Source organism: Enoplosus armatus, chromosome 4 (assembly GCF_043641665.1).
Source record: "Enoplosus armatus isolate fEnoArm2 chromosome 4, fEnoArm2.hap1, whole genome shotgun sequence".
Lineage (NCBI taxonomy): Eukaryota > Metazoa > Chordata > Actinopteri > Centrarchiformes > Enoplosidae > Enoplosus > Enoplosus armatus.
Window position 1 is genome coordinate 18,560,939 of NC_092183.1, and position 14,672 is coordinate 18,575,610.

General features: G+C 43.5%; 1 protein-coding gene across 3 annotated transcripts in view; it reads left to right on the plus strand.

The window, feature by feature from the left end:
• Positions 1–4,179: 4,179 nt before the first annotated feature.
• The window catches only part of tcf7l1b (transcription factor 7 like 1b), a 32,148-nt gene continuing 21,655 nt past the window's right edge, over positions 4,180–14,672 (plus strand). For all 3 annotated transcript variants that reach the window (XM_070905170.1, XM_070905168.1, XM_070905171.1), the window contains exons 1-3: positions 4,180–4,936; positions 5,061–5,133; positions 5,250–5,377. In XM_070905170.1, the coding sequence (XP_070761271.1) occupies positions 4,760–4,936; positions 5,061–5,133; positions 5,250–5,377 (378 nt within the window). In that variant the 5' untranslated portion in view covers positions 4,180–4,759. The remainder of the gene's footprint in view (positions 4,937–5,060; positions 5,134–5,249; positions 5,378–14,672) is intronic.

Below are 14,672 nucleotides of genomic sequence, written 5' to 3' on the forward strand. Positions count from 1 at the left end.
TTCTTAAGTCTTAAAATGTTACACCCTTTGCACAAGCTGCATTGATTAGCCTTTGTTAAGGAAATATTCATTCATTCATTTCTTTCACTTATTCATTCTTGATCTTTATTGGCGTCTGCGCAGTTGCATAATTCTAATTTGATCAAATTAGCAACGACACTTAGTCAACAGTTTTTTCTGCAGGTGAACACTTTCTTGTCTTGAAAACAGGACCCTTCTGGAAAAGGATACTACAAATGCAACAAAACACCCGAGAGAAGGAGAAAGGCATGAATAAAATATCTTCTTTTTTCTTTTATTTTCCCTTCTTTGCACAGTTTAGTGTTTCAGTTACACCCTTTAGGCAGTAAAAACTGTCATCTAATCATATCCTCACACAGTCTTAAATGCCATATACGCCCATGCCAGCCTGGAAAGGGGACCTTTCTGTGGATTAAAACGGATATGAGGTTATTTTTGTGAGATCCATGATTGCGCGAGACACTCCCATCCAGACTTAGCGTGATGACTGAGGAGGTGAGCTAATATGGCACAGTGGCGATGTTGTGTCAGTTCATCTGTAATGGATCCCTGCCCTTTGGTTGAAAAGACTAATGTTTGGTCTTTTAAATCTGTTGATCCTGCTGTTATGTCTGAAAGAAAGTTGGTACGCACTTGATGTTTCTATAATGAGGTCATATGAGGGTAAATTTCAGGGTGTTTAAAAATATACATAGATATCATGGATAAATCAACACCACTGACGGATGCTGAATGATTTGAAAGCCTTGTTTGATAAAGAACACATGTGGGCAACATTGTGTTTTACATCCGGTAAATAGAGCATCTTGCGTGAAGAGCAGCATCATAAATATTAAGATGTGAGTCTACATCTATTATAATCGTTCCAGATTTGTTTTGGCCAATTTTTTCCTTTTTGCTCCATCTACCGAAATTCAAGCTGTACCGAAATCGAATGGAGACATTCAGGAGGACTCTTTGGATTAATAAAAGAACACGACTTGGGTACACTTCAAAGACAATCAAGTGAGACCTAAATCTCCCGAAGTGAGATAGATGGAAGCAGCAGTAGCATTGTGTGATCTGACATGTCCTCCACGCACTTTTAACTAGTATCATTAGAGAGCTTGACAGGGCGGGTTTGGCCTGGCAAGACATGTTGGACACACTGCAGCAGATCAGAGGACAGACGAGGGAAACGCTTTTAACACCCCTGAAACAGCGAGGCGAAAACGTGATGAGGAGATGGGAATTACTGCTGAATTAAGCACCACTTTGATTGGAAACTGATTGACCGATGGTTGGCAAAACATGAAAGGATGACCTTGAATCCTCCAAAGCGAGTATGGATTGGCACACAGCATCTCTCCCTCTCCTGCCTTCTCTCTTCCACTCTCACTGTCTCACAAACACACACACACACACACACACACACACACACCACCACCACACAAACATGCATACCCCGAGCACACACTGATAGCAACACACATCACATGGAGAAACACATACATTGGTATCGACACACATGAGTGCTCTATCTCTGCTTTTTCGCACTCTCTTCAGTGAAGGGAAGGGGGGGGGGGGGGAAATGAACACACAGTCACGTACGACAAGCCAGAGTTGAGAGAGCAACTTCAAAGTAAGGCAGATGCAGGGACAGCACCCTCTGAATAAATTTTCTGGCCACCAGTCGATCTGCCCCCAGGCTAAGATTGTGGCTGTTCGCATCTCTCCTGACCCCTCATCAACTCCCAGTTAAAACCAATCCCCACTCCAACAAGGCAGTCAGAGAGAGAAGGGAGGGAGAGACGCAGGTAAATAGAAAGAAGATAAAAAAATCCTCCTTCACGTGTTGCAGGTGTGAGGAAATTCATTTTCATCAAATACTCGATTGTCAAGTTTTCCATAAAACCAATGTGCAACTGCTTTGATGAAGAAGCCAGTGTGAGGGGCTTCGTACCAACACAAAACACGTACAAAATACCTGAAATGTATCATTCAGTAATTGTGTGACTCTGTCCACAAAACAATCATGTTTTTTGGAGCAAAGCTAAAAGCAATAAGGATTGCTTTGTTTTTGAAATGGTGGCTTTCTCACTTTGCAATAAAACATTTCAGCTACATTGGATTTTTTTTATTCTTAATTCATCACGGAAGTGTTATATCTCACTGTGCTGTTACAGCTTACTGTGAACAACAGTCTACTTACTGCATACCAGCGGTGCTTAATAGCACACTGCTGAAACTTGTGTGTGTGTGAGAAGTGTCAGTATTTAAGAGATATTCCTGTTCAGCAACTGCTTACGCACGTCATTATTATTTCTCGATGTTGACTTGTTTTAATATTTTATTTCTTTATTAATCATTCATGAGGCTATGGTGCATGAGCACTGAAATATTGTAATTACACCTGCTGGGACATGCACAGTCCATTACATCTCTGACATGTGGTGCATTTGGGGGGGAAAAATCTGTGTATTCTCGGTTTCGTGCTGGTTTCGGGTATAGAAAACAATATTGTAGATCGGTGTCAAACTAAAGGGTTGCATCATGAATCTGGATGCACAAAATGAACATCTTGTCTGAGCATCATTTGGAAACTGCGTTCTCTTACATTCTCTGCATACTGTAGCCCAGAAACACAATCAACCCTGAGGGCAAATATTCACCTGTGTGTGTGCGCATGCAAGTGCAAACATGTGTATTTCTGTGTACAAGAAACCCACTGCCCATAACTAGCAGTGTGCAACCGCTGCATATGTTGCTTTTAACTGAATACAAATACGCACGCTGACGTGCACGCACACACATACACCCAGGAGGAGTGGGGATCTAATGAGGCCCGTGGAGACACTGCCGAATTGTCAGTCAACCCTCAGCTTGCTGACATGCAGTCGACAACATCAGTGACTTCTTTTCTCAAGCAGCGGAGGCCTGTCGAATTGCATCAGAAGTGAAGAGATGTCTGAGATCCATTGGACTTGGGCTGAGAAAGGTGGAGGTAGGATGGGGTAAGGAAACGCAAGAGTTAACAACAGCTAACTTGCGTGTGTTACACCTCGGAGAGCCTCGCAACTTTCAGTGCTTTGTGAGCAAACACTCCATTTCTTTTTCATGCATTTTAAACACATCTCCCAGTCATGATTAAGATTTATGTGCAGGTTTCTCCACAGGAACAAAGAAAAACAAAGTTGTAACCACTTCCCTTGTTCTTCCAAGAGTGCTTGCAAAACCAGGCCTCCAATCCTGTTCCTCAAATCAACAATGAGGCCATGTATTTCAGTCTAGAGAGAGAGAGAGAGAGATAGAAAGAGTGAGCCAGGCTTGTCCTGTCATAGGCCTGGGTGTTCCTCGCTCTGTCACGCCTGGAGTTGTGCAATAATGGGCCACGCTCATCCTAGGTGTTATTGTCCTTCCCTGCAGTATTGTTTCAGGACACGCAGACGTGCAATTTACATGGCAGTGTGTAATTACGACTTTCTCGCCAAAGCCTGGCCTGTCATTCTTTTCCACACACGTGGAGGCAGTGTGGTCTCTGCTGCTCGCCTTGACAATGCTGGGAGATATCACAGACACCACATGACAGACAGACTGCTGCTCAAGTTCACCTCAACTCCTAAGAAAACACAATCAGGGAAACACATTATTTGTGCTTATCCTCTTTACAATAGGCCCACACGGGCTGATGGGAGGGATTTGCTCCTGCTTTTTTTTTTTTTTTTTATAAATGATTTCTGTATAGTAATCATTAATAATGATGATGAAGAACTATGTCATTCATTTCATCCGGTATTTCTCCTCTTCTACTCTATCCAAATGGCCTGGATCGTTTCACTGCGTGGTGTGGAAGGCTGCAGGGTGAAGAATAGCTGATCTGCATGGTGGTGAATGAAGTGTCGGCTTTCAGCGCTAAACTCCGCCCCTACGGACGGGCTGCGCTTTTTCTTCCACTTGAACAACCAAGTAGTTTTCAGGGCGCATTCCCCGGCAGCAATGTGGAGGGAAAGGGCGACTACTTCCAGCTGAAACATTTCATACTTTTTTTTTTTTTTTTTTTGCATCGGGGTTTTTAAATCCTCTCTTTCATAGTTTAGGAACTTTGTGTTTGTTGGGAGAAAACCCGTCGGCTCCTGCGTGAGGAGTGGAAATCAAGCGAGTGAGGAAAGTGAAGAAAAACTGCAGCCTTCTGGGGTTTTTTTTTTTTTGGGGTTTTTTTTTCTCTCCTCTTCTTCACTCGAGCCATTGTTTTCTTACACATGGATATTAGGAGATGAAACCGGACGTGTTTCTTGTTCTTGAGTAACCTTTCTCCTTGTCGCTCGGACTGGTAGTTTATGTGGTCCCCGGGCTCTGTAGGAGGAGGAGAGAGAGTCCCATTCCTCAGCAGCACAACGCGGAGAGACACGCAGGGGCCACAAGTTGTCCACAGGCTGCGAGGGAGGCGAAACTTTGCCAAGTTGCTGCGCATCCGGCCGCCGACGCCAAAACACTCGCCGATCTTTTCTGCCAGCGGCTCTGCTGTAACTTCAACTGTGGATTATCGCGCTCGCCATGGACCGCGGGATCTCCTTCAGAGGATGAAAAGGGAGTTTTGAAACATGAACAGTTCCTTGTAGTAGACCCTGATCTGATAACCAAAAAAAAAAAGAAGAAGAAGAAGAAGAAGAAGAAGAAAAAAACAGAATTGTTCTCGCGATTGTTTTCCCTCTCCTCGATACTTACACACACACACACACACACACACTGTTCTGCAAAAATGCCACAGCTGAACGGAGGCGGTGGAGATGATTTGGGGGCCAACGATGAGATGATATCTTTTAAAGACGAAGGGGAGCAGGAGGAAAAGATCTCGGAAAACGTCTCGGCGGAAAGGGATTTGGACGATGTGAAATCCTCCTTAGTGAACGAGTCGGAGAGCTCGTCCGACTCCGAGGTAAGGGCTCTGCAAATACAGCCTCAACACCCGTCCTCTGCGCGGGGAGAAATGAGATTTAATGCTGTTGAAAGTTTCAATAGTTTCTTTCCCCTCCGTGTGTGTTATGTTCTCCCCTTGTCAGCCAGCAGAGAGGCGCCCCCAAACCAGACCCGACTCTGAAAGTTACGAGAAAGCGAGGGACTACTTCAGTGAAGGTAAAAACGTCTAAACAGATGAAAACACCCTCGGTACTTTGTGTAGGAGAGCTGGCAATTGTGTCGCTTTTGTGTGTGTGTGTGTATCAACCCTGACTTTTTCCTTATCCCCGCAGCACTGAGGAGGCAGCAAGATGGTGGCTTTTTTAAGAGTCCTCACTATCCTGGCTACCCGTTTCTCATGATCCCCGACCTCACCAACCCCTACCTATCCAACGGGTCCCTGTCTCCGAGTGCCCGAACGGTAGGTGTCCCTGTGGTTGTGTTACTCTTCACCCTCTTCTTCTTCTTCTTCTTCCTCTGTCGCACACCGTGCAAAAAAACTTTGGCCGTGCGTAAAAGTTCCTTGTGCACTGCCAGACCGCCATATTCCCTCCGAGTGGCCTCTCAAGGAGTACTAACTACTTCTTTGTTCTTTTTTTTTTTTGGGGAGGGGGGGGTGATATACATTTCTCTCTGCCACCCACCGACGACATGGCTTGCGTTTGACAACTTCTCCATCGGCTCAAAGTTCAGACGCATTAGTCCTTCTTTTTTATTTTGAATGATTTATGGCAGCTCCTGGTCGAAAATACCCTGCAGCACTCACACTGGATCGTGATTATGTTACTTTAAAGTGACCTTGCCTCACTGAAGCTGATTTTATCTTGTGTGTTATCACTATTAAATGCCTGCAGGGACTTCTTTTGTAGCGTATAGGCTAGTATTCTTCTAGAAATGTTCTTTTACAATTGCAAGATATTTTTTAAATTGGCCTGCACCCACTACATTGCTTTCTTTTTTGTACTTGGAGTGTTTACGTGAGGCATTTCTGCATTTTACAGGCTAGTAACTATCGGCTCGGTGTATTCTAAGCTTGTTGCACGCATGCTCTGCTGAAAATGATTTAAAAAAAAATGTTTCTGAAGTCATCCTACGTTAACAACAATGTAATACCTCGCTTTGACACACATGGGAGGCATTTCACTGCAGTGTCCATGACAGTTGTTGTCCAGAGACTTTTAAAGGCTAGATAAGGCTGACAGTCTCAAGTAAGTGTTGTTGGTGCAGAGTTTGCAATGAGTCATTTACTTGTTGCGTCAAGTCAGTTGCCCATGAAGCTGTAAAGGGCTTTTAAACAGTACTGCGATCATTGTTAGCAATTGTTGCATTGGTGCGTTTGCTCTTATTGTGTTCTTGTTTTTCCAATAAATAAGCCACAAATATCACACACACGACGGGTTAATTAAGCACAGAGGCCTTACAATAACTTGACAACAAACGTGACTAATGGTGTCACGTAAGACGGCTCGTGACAAGAAAACCCACTCTGATGTTATATCTAGTGACAATGAATACTGGTTCCAAACACACATGGACGACTTTAAGTAATTTAACCAACACTGTTTGGAAATGTAACCTACAAAATACAATTTAAACGGGGCTATGCAAACTTCCTTGAAATAATCCCTGCTGGAGAGCTGTGTTCCTCCGAGCTCGTCCATCCCCCAATCCATGTCACATCCCCCCAAAAAACAAGTACTTTCGTTAAGGCCTGGCAGGCATCTGACTGAAAAGACCCCCCCCCCCCCCCCCCCCCTCCTTTTTTCTGTCTCCTTTTCACTGTTCCAGGCCCACTCCCCTCGCCTCCCTCTACCTTCCATTCAATTAGAAAGGCGTTAGTTGACCATTGTTATTCTGAGCAGTCTTGATGGCTTCATTGGAGGTCTCCATTGGGGCTCATTAACTAAATGGCTACTCTGCTCACACTGGCTGATACATGTATGTAGATCGTCTATCTTGTTGCTTTTGGCCTCCAGAGTTTCGTAGGAATAATGTCAGAGACACACACGCTGGAAAATAAATGCATTGCAATATTTTGTGACTTTATGGGACTTTTGCAGGGAAACGTTGGTAGATGTTTTTGTTCTAATTAAGAAACAAACACGACCATCTAAAACAATTGACTGAATTTCTTAGCGGTCTATTATGTAGTCTCGGCTTTGTTTTGTCTTGTGTCTCTGCTATGAAAGCCTCTCACCTCCTCATGTTTTTTTGTCCAGCAAAACAAAGTTGAAAATTAAAATGGCTGTCCCTGTTGCTTGAGGCAAAGTAACAAATAATTGGAGAGGATTTAAGATTCAGAGGTATAATCCTCCATATTAGGAAAGAAAAAAAGAATGAGGTCAATGGGACAGAGTGAGCTGACACTGTCAATCACCAGTGCGGCAGAAAACATGCAGGCAGACAATGGCTGGCATACTTAGGAGACGTCTTGCGGTCTCCATATTGCACACGGCTCAGTGTGAATGCAGTGAATCTGACTGATGAGAGGTTGGACTTAGTACCTTTTTAGGCTCGCATTCTGGGGGGGGGTTGGCTTGTTTACACCTGTAGATGAAGTTCAATACAGTCAGATTTACTGGATGATATTTACCAGTCGCCTGCACTCACGTCTGGCCAACAACTTGGTTTAATTAATGAGCTCCATAGCTCCATTTATCACACATAATCATTCTGTGGAATATGCTGATTGGCTCATGAGATAAAAATTTGCCCACAGGGCCATCTAACTTTGTGTTGCCACCTCCCTGGTGTTGAGACACAAACAATCCCGGGGTGCCTGCAAACACTTTATGATATTGTGTGTCTTGGAAAGGCCTGTTGGGAAGTGCGGTGTGGTATGTGGTTGTGCTGCATGAGAGACATAAAAGCAATGTCGCTGGAAGATATCATGTGATTAAATCCAGGCAACAGGATCCACCGCTTTCATTTCCAAGTGGAAAGCTGCAGTTTCAGAGCTTTGAGTGCAAAGTAAATATATTTGTAATTAAAGAACAATGTGTGTGTGTGTGTGTGTGTGAGGCATTTGTTTTTACATTTGCTGCATGTATCTACAAAATATATATATGTATATATATATATATATATACATACACACACACACACACACACACACACATATATATATATATATATATATATATATATATACACCGTACACGTTGGTATTTGAAAGAACACACTGCGGGATAATAGATACGAGATGTTGCTCAAGACTCATCGTGCAGTGATTTCACTCCAATATGTGCTACAGGATGAAGGATTTGAGGCCTGAACTTTTAAATTTTGGATGTGGCAAGCCTATCATGAGCAATGAGAGACAGGCCTACATGGGATCAGCACAGAGTTCCCCCGAGGGCCAAGCATAACTGATTTAAAGCCTGCTCAGAGCTGACATTCTGCTGTAATCCACTGAGAGCTGAGGAGGAGGTTTTATCTTTGCAGAGATGTTCCACCAGACTCCTGCCTGCAGTGGGGTGCAGAGCCAGAGAGGTTTTTTAATTTTTTCCCCCTTCGAAAGTCAGCCCGACAAATCCAGCTCATTGTTTGCGGATTCATTGATGTGATTATCACCACATTGTTCCTGTAGTGACAGACTGGTGCCAGATTTAATTGGTGAACACACACTCTGCTTGACGCCACCTCTTGTCAGCCTCATCAGCACTTCTAGATGACTCCGCGAGTGCATCATCGCCATCACTAAAGAGTGAAATGCCTCTTGTGTGTGAGAGGTTGGCGAGTGAGCGAGAGCGAGGTTAGACGCTCAAATATATCTTCATCAAATACGCAGTGGGTCACTCGAACTCCCGAGCATGATTGTTGAATAGAAAACTGTTTGAGATTGAGATATGAATGGGGAGCTTGTATAAGTCTGAACATGTCAGTGGCTGTGATTGCATGCCTCTCTGACTTCTTTTCTCCCCCCCATTCTTTCTGCTGCTTTTGGTGCTTAAAAATGTGCAGACAAAGAAAAGTCAACACAGACATTGTCCCGCTGAATAAAAGGGCCTCTCCCTGCATAAGCAAGCGCTGTTTGCGTGGAGGTGTCTTTTCATCAGGTGGCTCACTTGGCATTTCACTCACCTTGCTGCGTACGTGTGTATGTGACTGTGCACACGTGCGTCCATGCATGCTGCACGTCTGTGTGTGCAAACTCTGCGAGTGTCGGGAAGGTTGGGGGGGGGGGGGGTGTTCAGGTGAGGCTCTGTGGATACTTTGCAACAGAGCGAACAGTGTACAGGGCTCACATTCTGACAACCCTCAGTGTTGTATTCCTGAACGTTGGCGCTCAAATATTTTTTCAACCAAGCGCTGTGTCAACAGAGCTTGACATTTTCTGACTTGGTTGATAGTTTTTAAAAGATTTTTTCTTCAAAGGCAAACACATCTACATCAATTTAGTGGCTCTGTTCAATTAAAAACAGATCGCCAGGAGCCGCAGGAATGACATCGCTGGCTGAGAGCTCTTGCCTGGAGTGGTTAATTTTGATAATGAACTCATTGCTGGGGCTTGAGGAAATTTAATTAAATTTGGCAACAAAAAAAAAAGAGATTTGTTTTGAAATATTAAATGAATGAAGAGAAGGGAGAGATGTTTGGACTGGTGTTTGCACTTTTACATTTAAAAAAAGAGGAATCTCAATTGATTGCTATATAAATTGTTGCATATTTCAACAATTGCACATCTCAGCAATGACTTTTATATTACACAGGGGTAATCAAGGTCGGGTCTAATTAGTGCAACACAAACAAAAGCAGTTTATAGTGGTGATTACAGTGCCATAATGTGCTGTAAATGTTGCGCTTTACACTCACATCTAAATCAGCAGATGTCATAACTAGAGACGATGCACTTTTTTATAATCTGCAGGTTTAGTCGCTTCACATACAACCTTCCTGATGGAGAGTTACAGGGAACGTGCAGTTTGCATTTGCTTTTCAGGCCGTGGATGCTCCTGCTCACTTCCTAACATCACTTGTATAGAACTGTGTGAAATGGTGTCAGTCCTGGTCTGTATCCTTCCCTCTTTGGTCTCTGTGGAAAGGCATGAGCTGGCGTCAATTCCTCCCGCTACCCCATAGCCTGCTAGTTCACTACCTAACCCACCCACTTGCCCGCCTGACATTAGAAATTCTGTTTATAGCGCTTTCTGGCTTCTCGAGCGCGGGGCCCATCAGGAGCATCTCAGCACCCTTTGAGGAAAGGATAACCAACATCTCCCCTCTCCAGCCGCAGACTCCCCATGTTCAGTGACATCAATGAATCCCTTTGATGTGCCAAGATGAATATGTGTGCAAATGTGTTTTTATCAATTAATGTGTTTTTCTCATTTGCTATGTTTGGCCAGAGCTACTGCGCAGTTTGGTACATTGCTTTCCCCTGTGAACATTTGGGGCGACTTGTGTTTGAGTTGAGAGACATTTAGCCAAAGGTGGGCATCTCTAACACACCTGAGCTCACGCCAGAATCTCTGCTTTTCCTCACAGATGTAAAGACTTGTTGTTGGTTGTGTCTGTTGAACACCAAAAAAACTCCTGTCGTAGACATAGAAGCGTTTCAATAAACACAAAATCGCCAGCTATTTATAGAGGAAACGGTTGGTCATGTCTACGCATGTTCTGTCTCGACTTTCAAACAATTGCAATCCTTGTGTGGTGAGTGGATGGCCACTGTAGGGTCGAGCCATTCTGACACTAAAGAGTTGAGGTTGAAGCAATAGAAATCCAAAGCTGGCTATCTCGAGAAGTAAAAGTTTTTGAGATGTGGGAGGTGGAGACATGTATCATGTGTCATGTGAATACCAGCTTAGTCATGTCTGTTCTGTGGTATTAACCTGGAGTCCTGGTGCAAGGGGGTAGAGGGGTAGGGTGGGCCCCTGGATCTATCAGGAGGATAGTCAGACTCACTCCCAGGTGACCACAGCCCTGAAACAAGTTGTCCTAAAACAATTTCTGATCATGGATTAATCGTCAAACTCATTTATTCAGTAAAACTCCCTTTAAACCAAACACGAGCTCTTTGCAGCTTCTTTTCTCCTTTTTGTGTCATGTCAGCAGGTCATAGATACAGAGTACTTTATTATTCCCAGCGCGAAACTGTACGTTATGGTCCGTTAAGTCTACTAAATAAGTGATTTGAAGACTTTATGGCTGCAACTAATGATTATTTTCATGATCAGATTATTTTGTTGATTAATTGTTTAAGTGTTTGGGCAATAACATTTCAGATAATAGAGAAAACTATTATAATTTCCCCGAGCCCAAGGTGACGTATTCACATTGCTTGTTTTGGCTGAGCACCAGACCAAAACCCACAGATATTCAGTTTACTGTCAAATATGTAAAAGAAAAACCAACAAATTCTCACAGTTGAGAAGCTGGAAGCAGCAAGTTTCTGCTATTAAAATGACTGCAACGACTAACTGATATTCAAAATAAATTGTAGATTATTTTCCGTCGATCAATTTATCAATTAATTGAGCCGTTTGAGCTCTTGAAGGCATCATTTCACTGAACCCTTCGAATGAACTGATAATGAAAATAGTCCTCACTTGCAGCCACACTTGTATCTGACTGATAGGCGGGGTGGGGGTGTGGGGGGGGTGTGGGTGACAGTAAACAGGGCTACTGGACTGTCCCATATAAGTGTATGTGGCCCTTTCATAGCCATAACCACTACTGTTTAGCTCACATAAAGAAATGTTTTCCCTCTATAATTGTACCTTAAACGCTTCGCTCCATGCTAATAAAACGTGATTGTACAGCAGGAAGAAAAAGCAAAAGCTCTAAACAGGGTTTCATCAGTCTGGTATTCCAAGCAGCTGTTTTCAGTTTAAGCACTGCAGGCAGCGGGAGAGAGAGAGAGGGAGAGAGAGAGAGAGAGAGAGGGAGAGAGAGAGAGAGGGAGCAGGCAGGAGGAGAGATTGTTGATGAGATGTGGTGGTGGGAGCATAAACTGGGGCAGATACGGGTCCTGCTATTCCTTTGCCTGCCCTCCCGAGGTGGGCCGGCTTCCAGACCTTGAGGCACTCACTTATCTGAGGGATTCTGTCTCCCACAGAGCACAGTTTCTCCACCGTAGACCACAATGCTGTGCCATTCCCTTGCAGTCACAGCCCCAATCAGCAAGCAGCAGGAGGCTATCAGATCATGCACATGTTGCATCAGTACTACTGAGATTTGTATCAGGCTTCGCTTCAGTTCACATACAGGCCATAGAAATGAGTTCTCCCAGCGCTGGGTCTGTTAAAGGCCATGTCACGCAGTACTTGTGTAGTATCAGCGAGCTTGTAGTGGCCATACTAAATTAAGAAGTGGATGGATATCCGTCCAGGATGAGGTTAGTTGACAGCGAGCAGAGCAGCTGTTCTTCTTGTAGAAGTTATAAATCAGTTTGGCTGCTTCCCACTGAGTTTGTCCTGTAATGGTGGAGCGAGGGTGGACTGCTGGTGCGGCTCACGTCCCCTGACGGACACATGTCACGTCAACACATTGCACCTGCGTACACGTGCGACCTACTGCACACAGACCGCAACAGTGTCTGGTTGATTGGGTTAGCTTTCACTTATATAGATTATTACTTTACTGATAATGATGTTCCTCTTCCTCTTTTATGGATTTTATGTTGCAGCATGGATCCGTCCTTCACCTCATGATACCTAGGAAAAAATAACTATGAAAACTATCCATAGATAATCTAGAAACTACAAACTGAAACTGATGAGACTGACGTGCCATCTGTAATCTTAATTTAGGTCCGGCTCTAAAAACTCAAGTAGCGCATGTAATGGATCGTATGTTGGACTACATAAATCTTAAGGGGAGCCACAGAGAATTTTCCATGTTAAATACATTTATATGAGCTGGACACGTGTTACTATGTGGTTACTTAGACTAAGTTTGTCTTAAATACACGGGGACAAGATAAGCTAAGAGGGGTTGCATATGCAGTACATAAGTTATTTTAGCTGTTGTGCGTGCCAATCTATTCTCTCGAAGGTTTCCATAATATCACACAAAAAGTATTTATGTTAATTTTATATTCTACAAAACGGCCATGTTTTCTGTAACATTACTATACATTTTTACAGGTCAGGTACGATTGGATCGTATATTGACGATTGAAGGGCCAAATTAAATTCTAACATCAATAATTATTAAGAAAAATGCTAAACAGAGAATATTATTTAATAAAAACAAATAAATATGCTACTAGGCGAATAACCACGATTGGCCGATGTGAAAATAGAAAAGGTCGCCCAACCCTAATAGGGATATCATAAAGTAGTTTTTAATAAATGATTAATGTAAATAAAACAGCCTGTCCAGATGGTCCATATGGTCTGTAATTGTTTTTTTTAATTATCATACATACAAGTACAATTTCCCCATGAGATCAGGCTGTTTGTCCTAATATTGATGGTAACTTAACCTCTTGTTGCCCCTTGCTTTCCTCAGTTACCCTCATAAACCAATTGTACTTGTTAAGAAGTCACAATGTTCTGCAGAGCAACAAATCTGATTAAAGCCCAGCAAAGGCACAAGTCATCTAAAATGTGTAGCCTCCTTATCTGGAAGCAGACTTGTGGATCCTGTTAGAATAAACAGCAGAAGCAGCAGAAACTTCTGATGGGCGGATATTTTTATGTCGGCCTCAGCCGCAGAATCTGACTCTTTCCTGACCTTATCTGCTCCATTTAAAATCATGAGGTAATGTTCTTGATTAGTTTTGAGTAATGGCTGTTGTCGAGGGCACAAGACACTCTTAAGTGATAGCGGGATTCCCCTTCTTCCCCTTAGATGACCAGCATCACCGGGTTTCTTTGTTCGGAGATTTTATCATTTGATGTACTCATGTTTGTCTTTTGATCGCGCTCTTCCTATAAAATGCGTGTTAGCGTGAGGGGAGTCTTGTATTGGATGATAATGATGGACGTAAGGGGTGTTGGATGGCAGCTCCACACCTCTGCTGACATAATCCCTCATCCATTTACATGGCTGCATACCAAATCCCGACAAATGTGACTGACTTATTTGCTTCAAATGTAGAGCTAGCTACATTAGAAAGAAAGATCTAATCAGCCCTATATGACATGGAGTAGGCCAAGGAGCCCTTTTGTTTGATTTGTACATGGGTTGGAGGGGCTGGCTATTGGAAATCCCTGAAGCAGGCTTTAGGGGCAGGTCTGATTCTCGTGTGAAATGGGAAGGCTCTATAGCTCTCGGCTGACTTGACTGGGGCTGTATGGGTGTGTTGGCAGGGGGAGCGCCGGTCATGAATAGGGTCTTTGACTACCTCAGACTTGCCCTGAAAGGCAGGACAAAGACCCTAGGGCAACGGCTTAGAGCCTCACAGCTGAGCTACAGAATGCTTGGCCGAGTCTTCCTCCCTCCTTGCCTGATTTAAATACTACAGTGGCTTTCAGCATTCTGGCGACGGAGGCCTGCATTCACCGCAGCACATTTACCATCAACTTTTCTCTCTGTTTTTGTTTACAGTATACTAATGCCAGAGCTGTTTACGTAATCCATTGTATAGAATCCATCAGAGGTGCTGGTGAATATGCATCAGTGACTCTCTGAAAACCGCCTGAAGATTAGCTTCATGTTGTTTGTATTAAGCAGCGTTTATTTGGATACAGACTAACTGCTGGCATATGTGCGTATCACTGCTAATCACAACTCTACTCCGAGTCGTTAATTATGGAACATTTTTG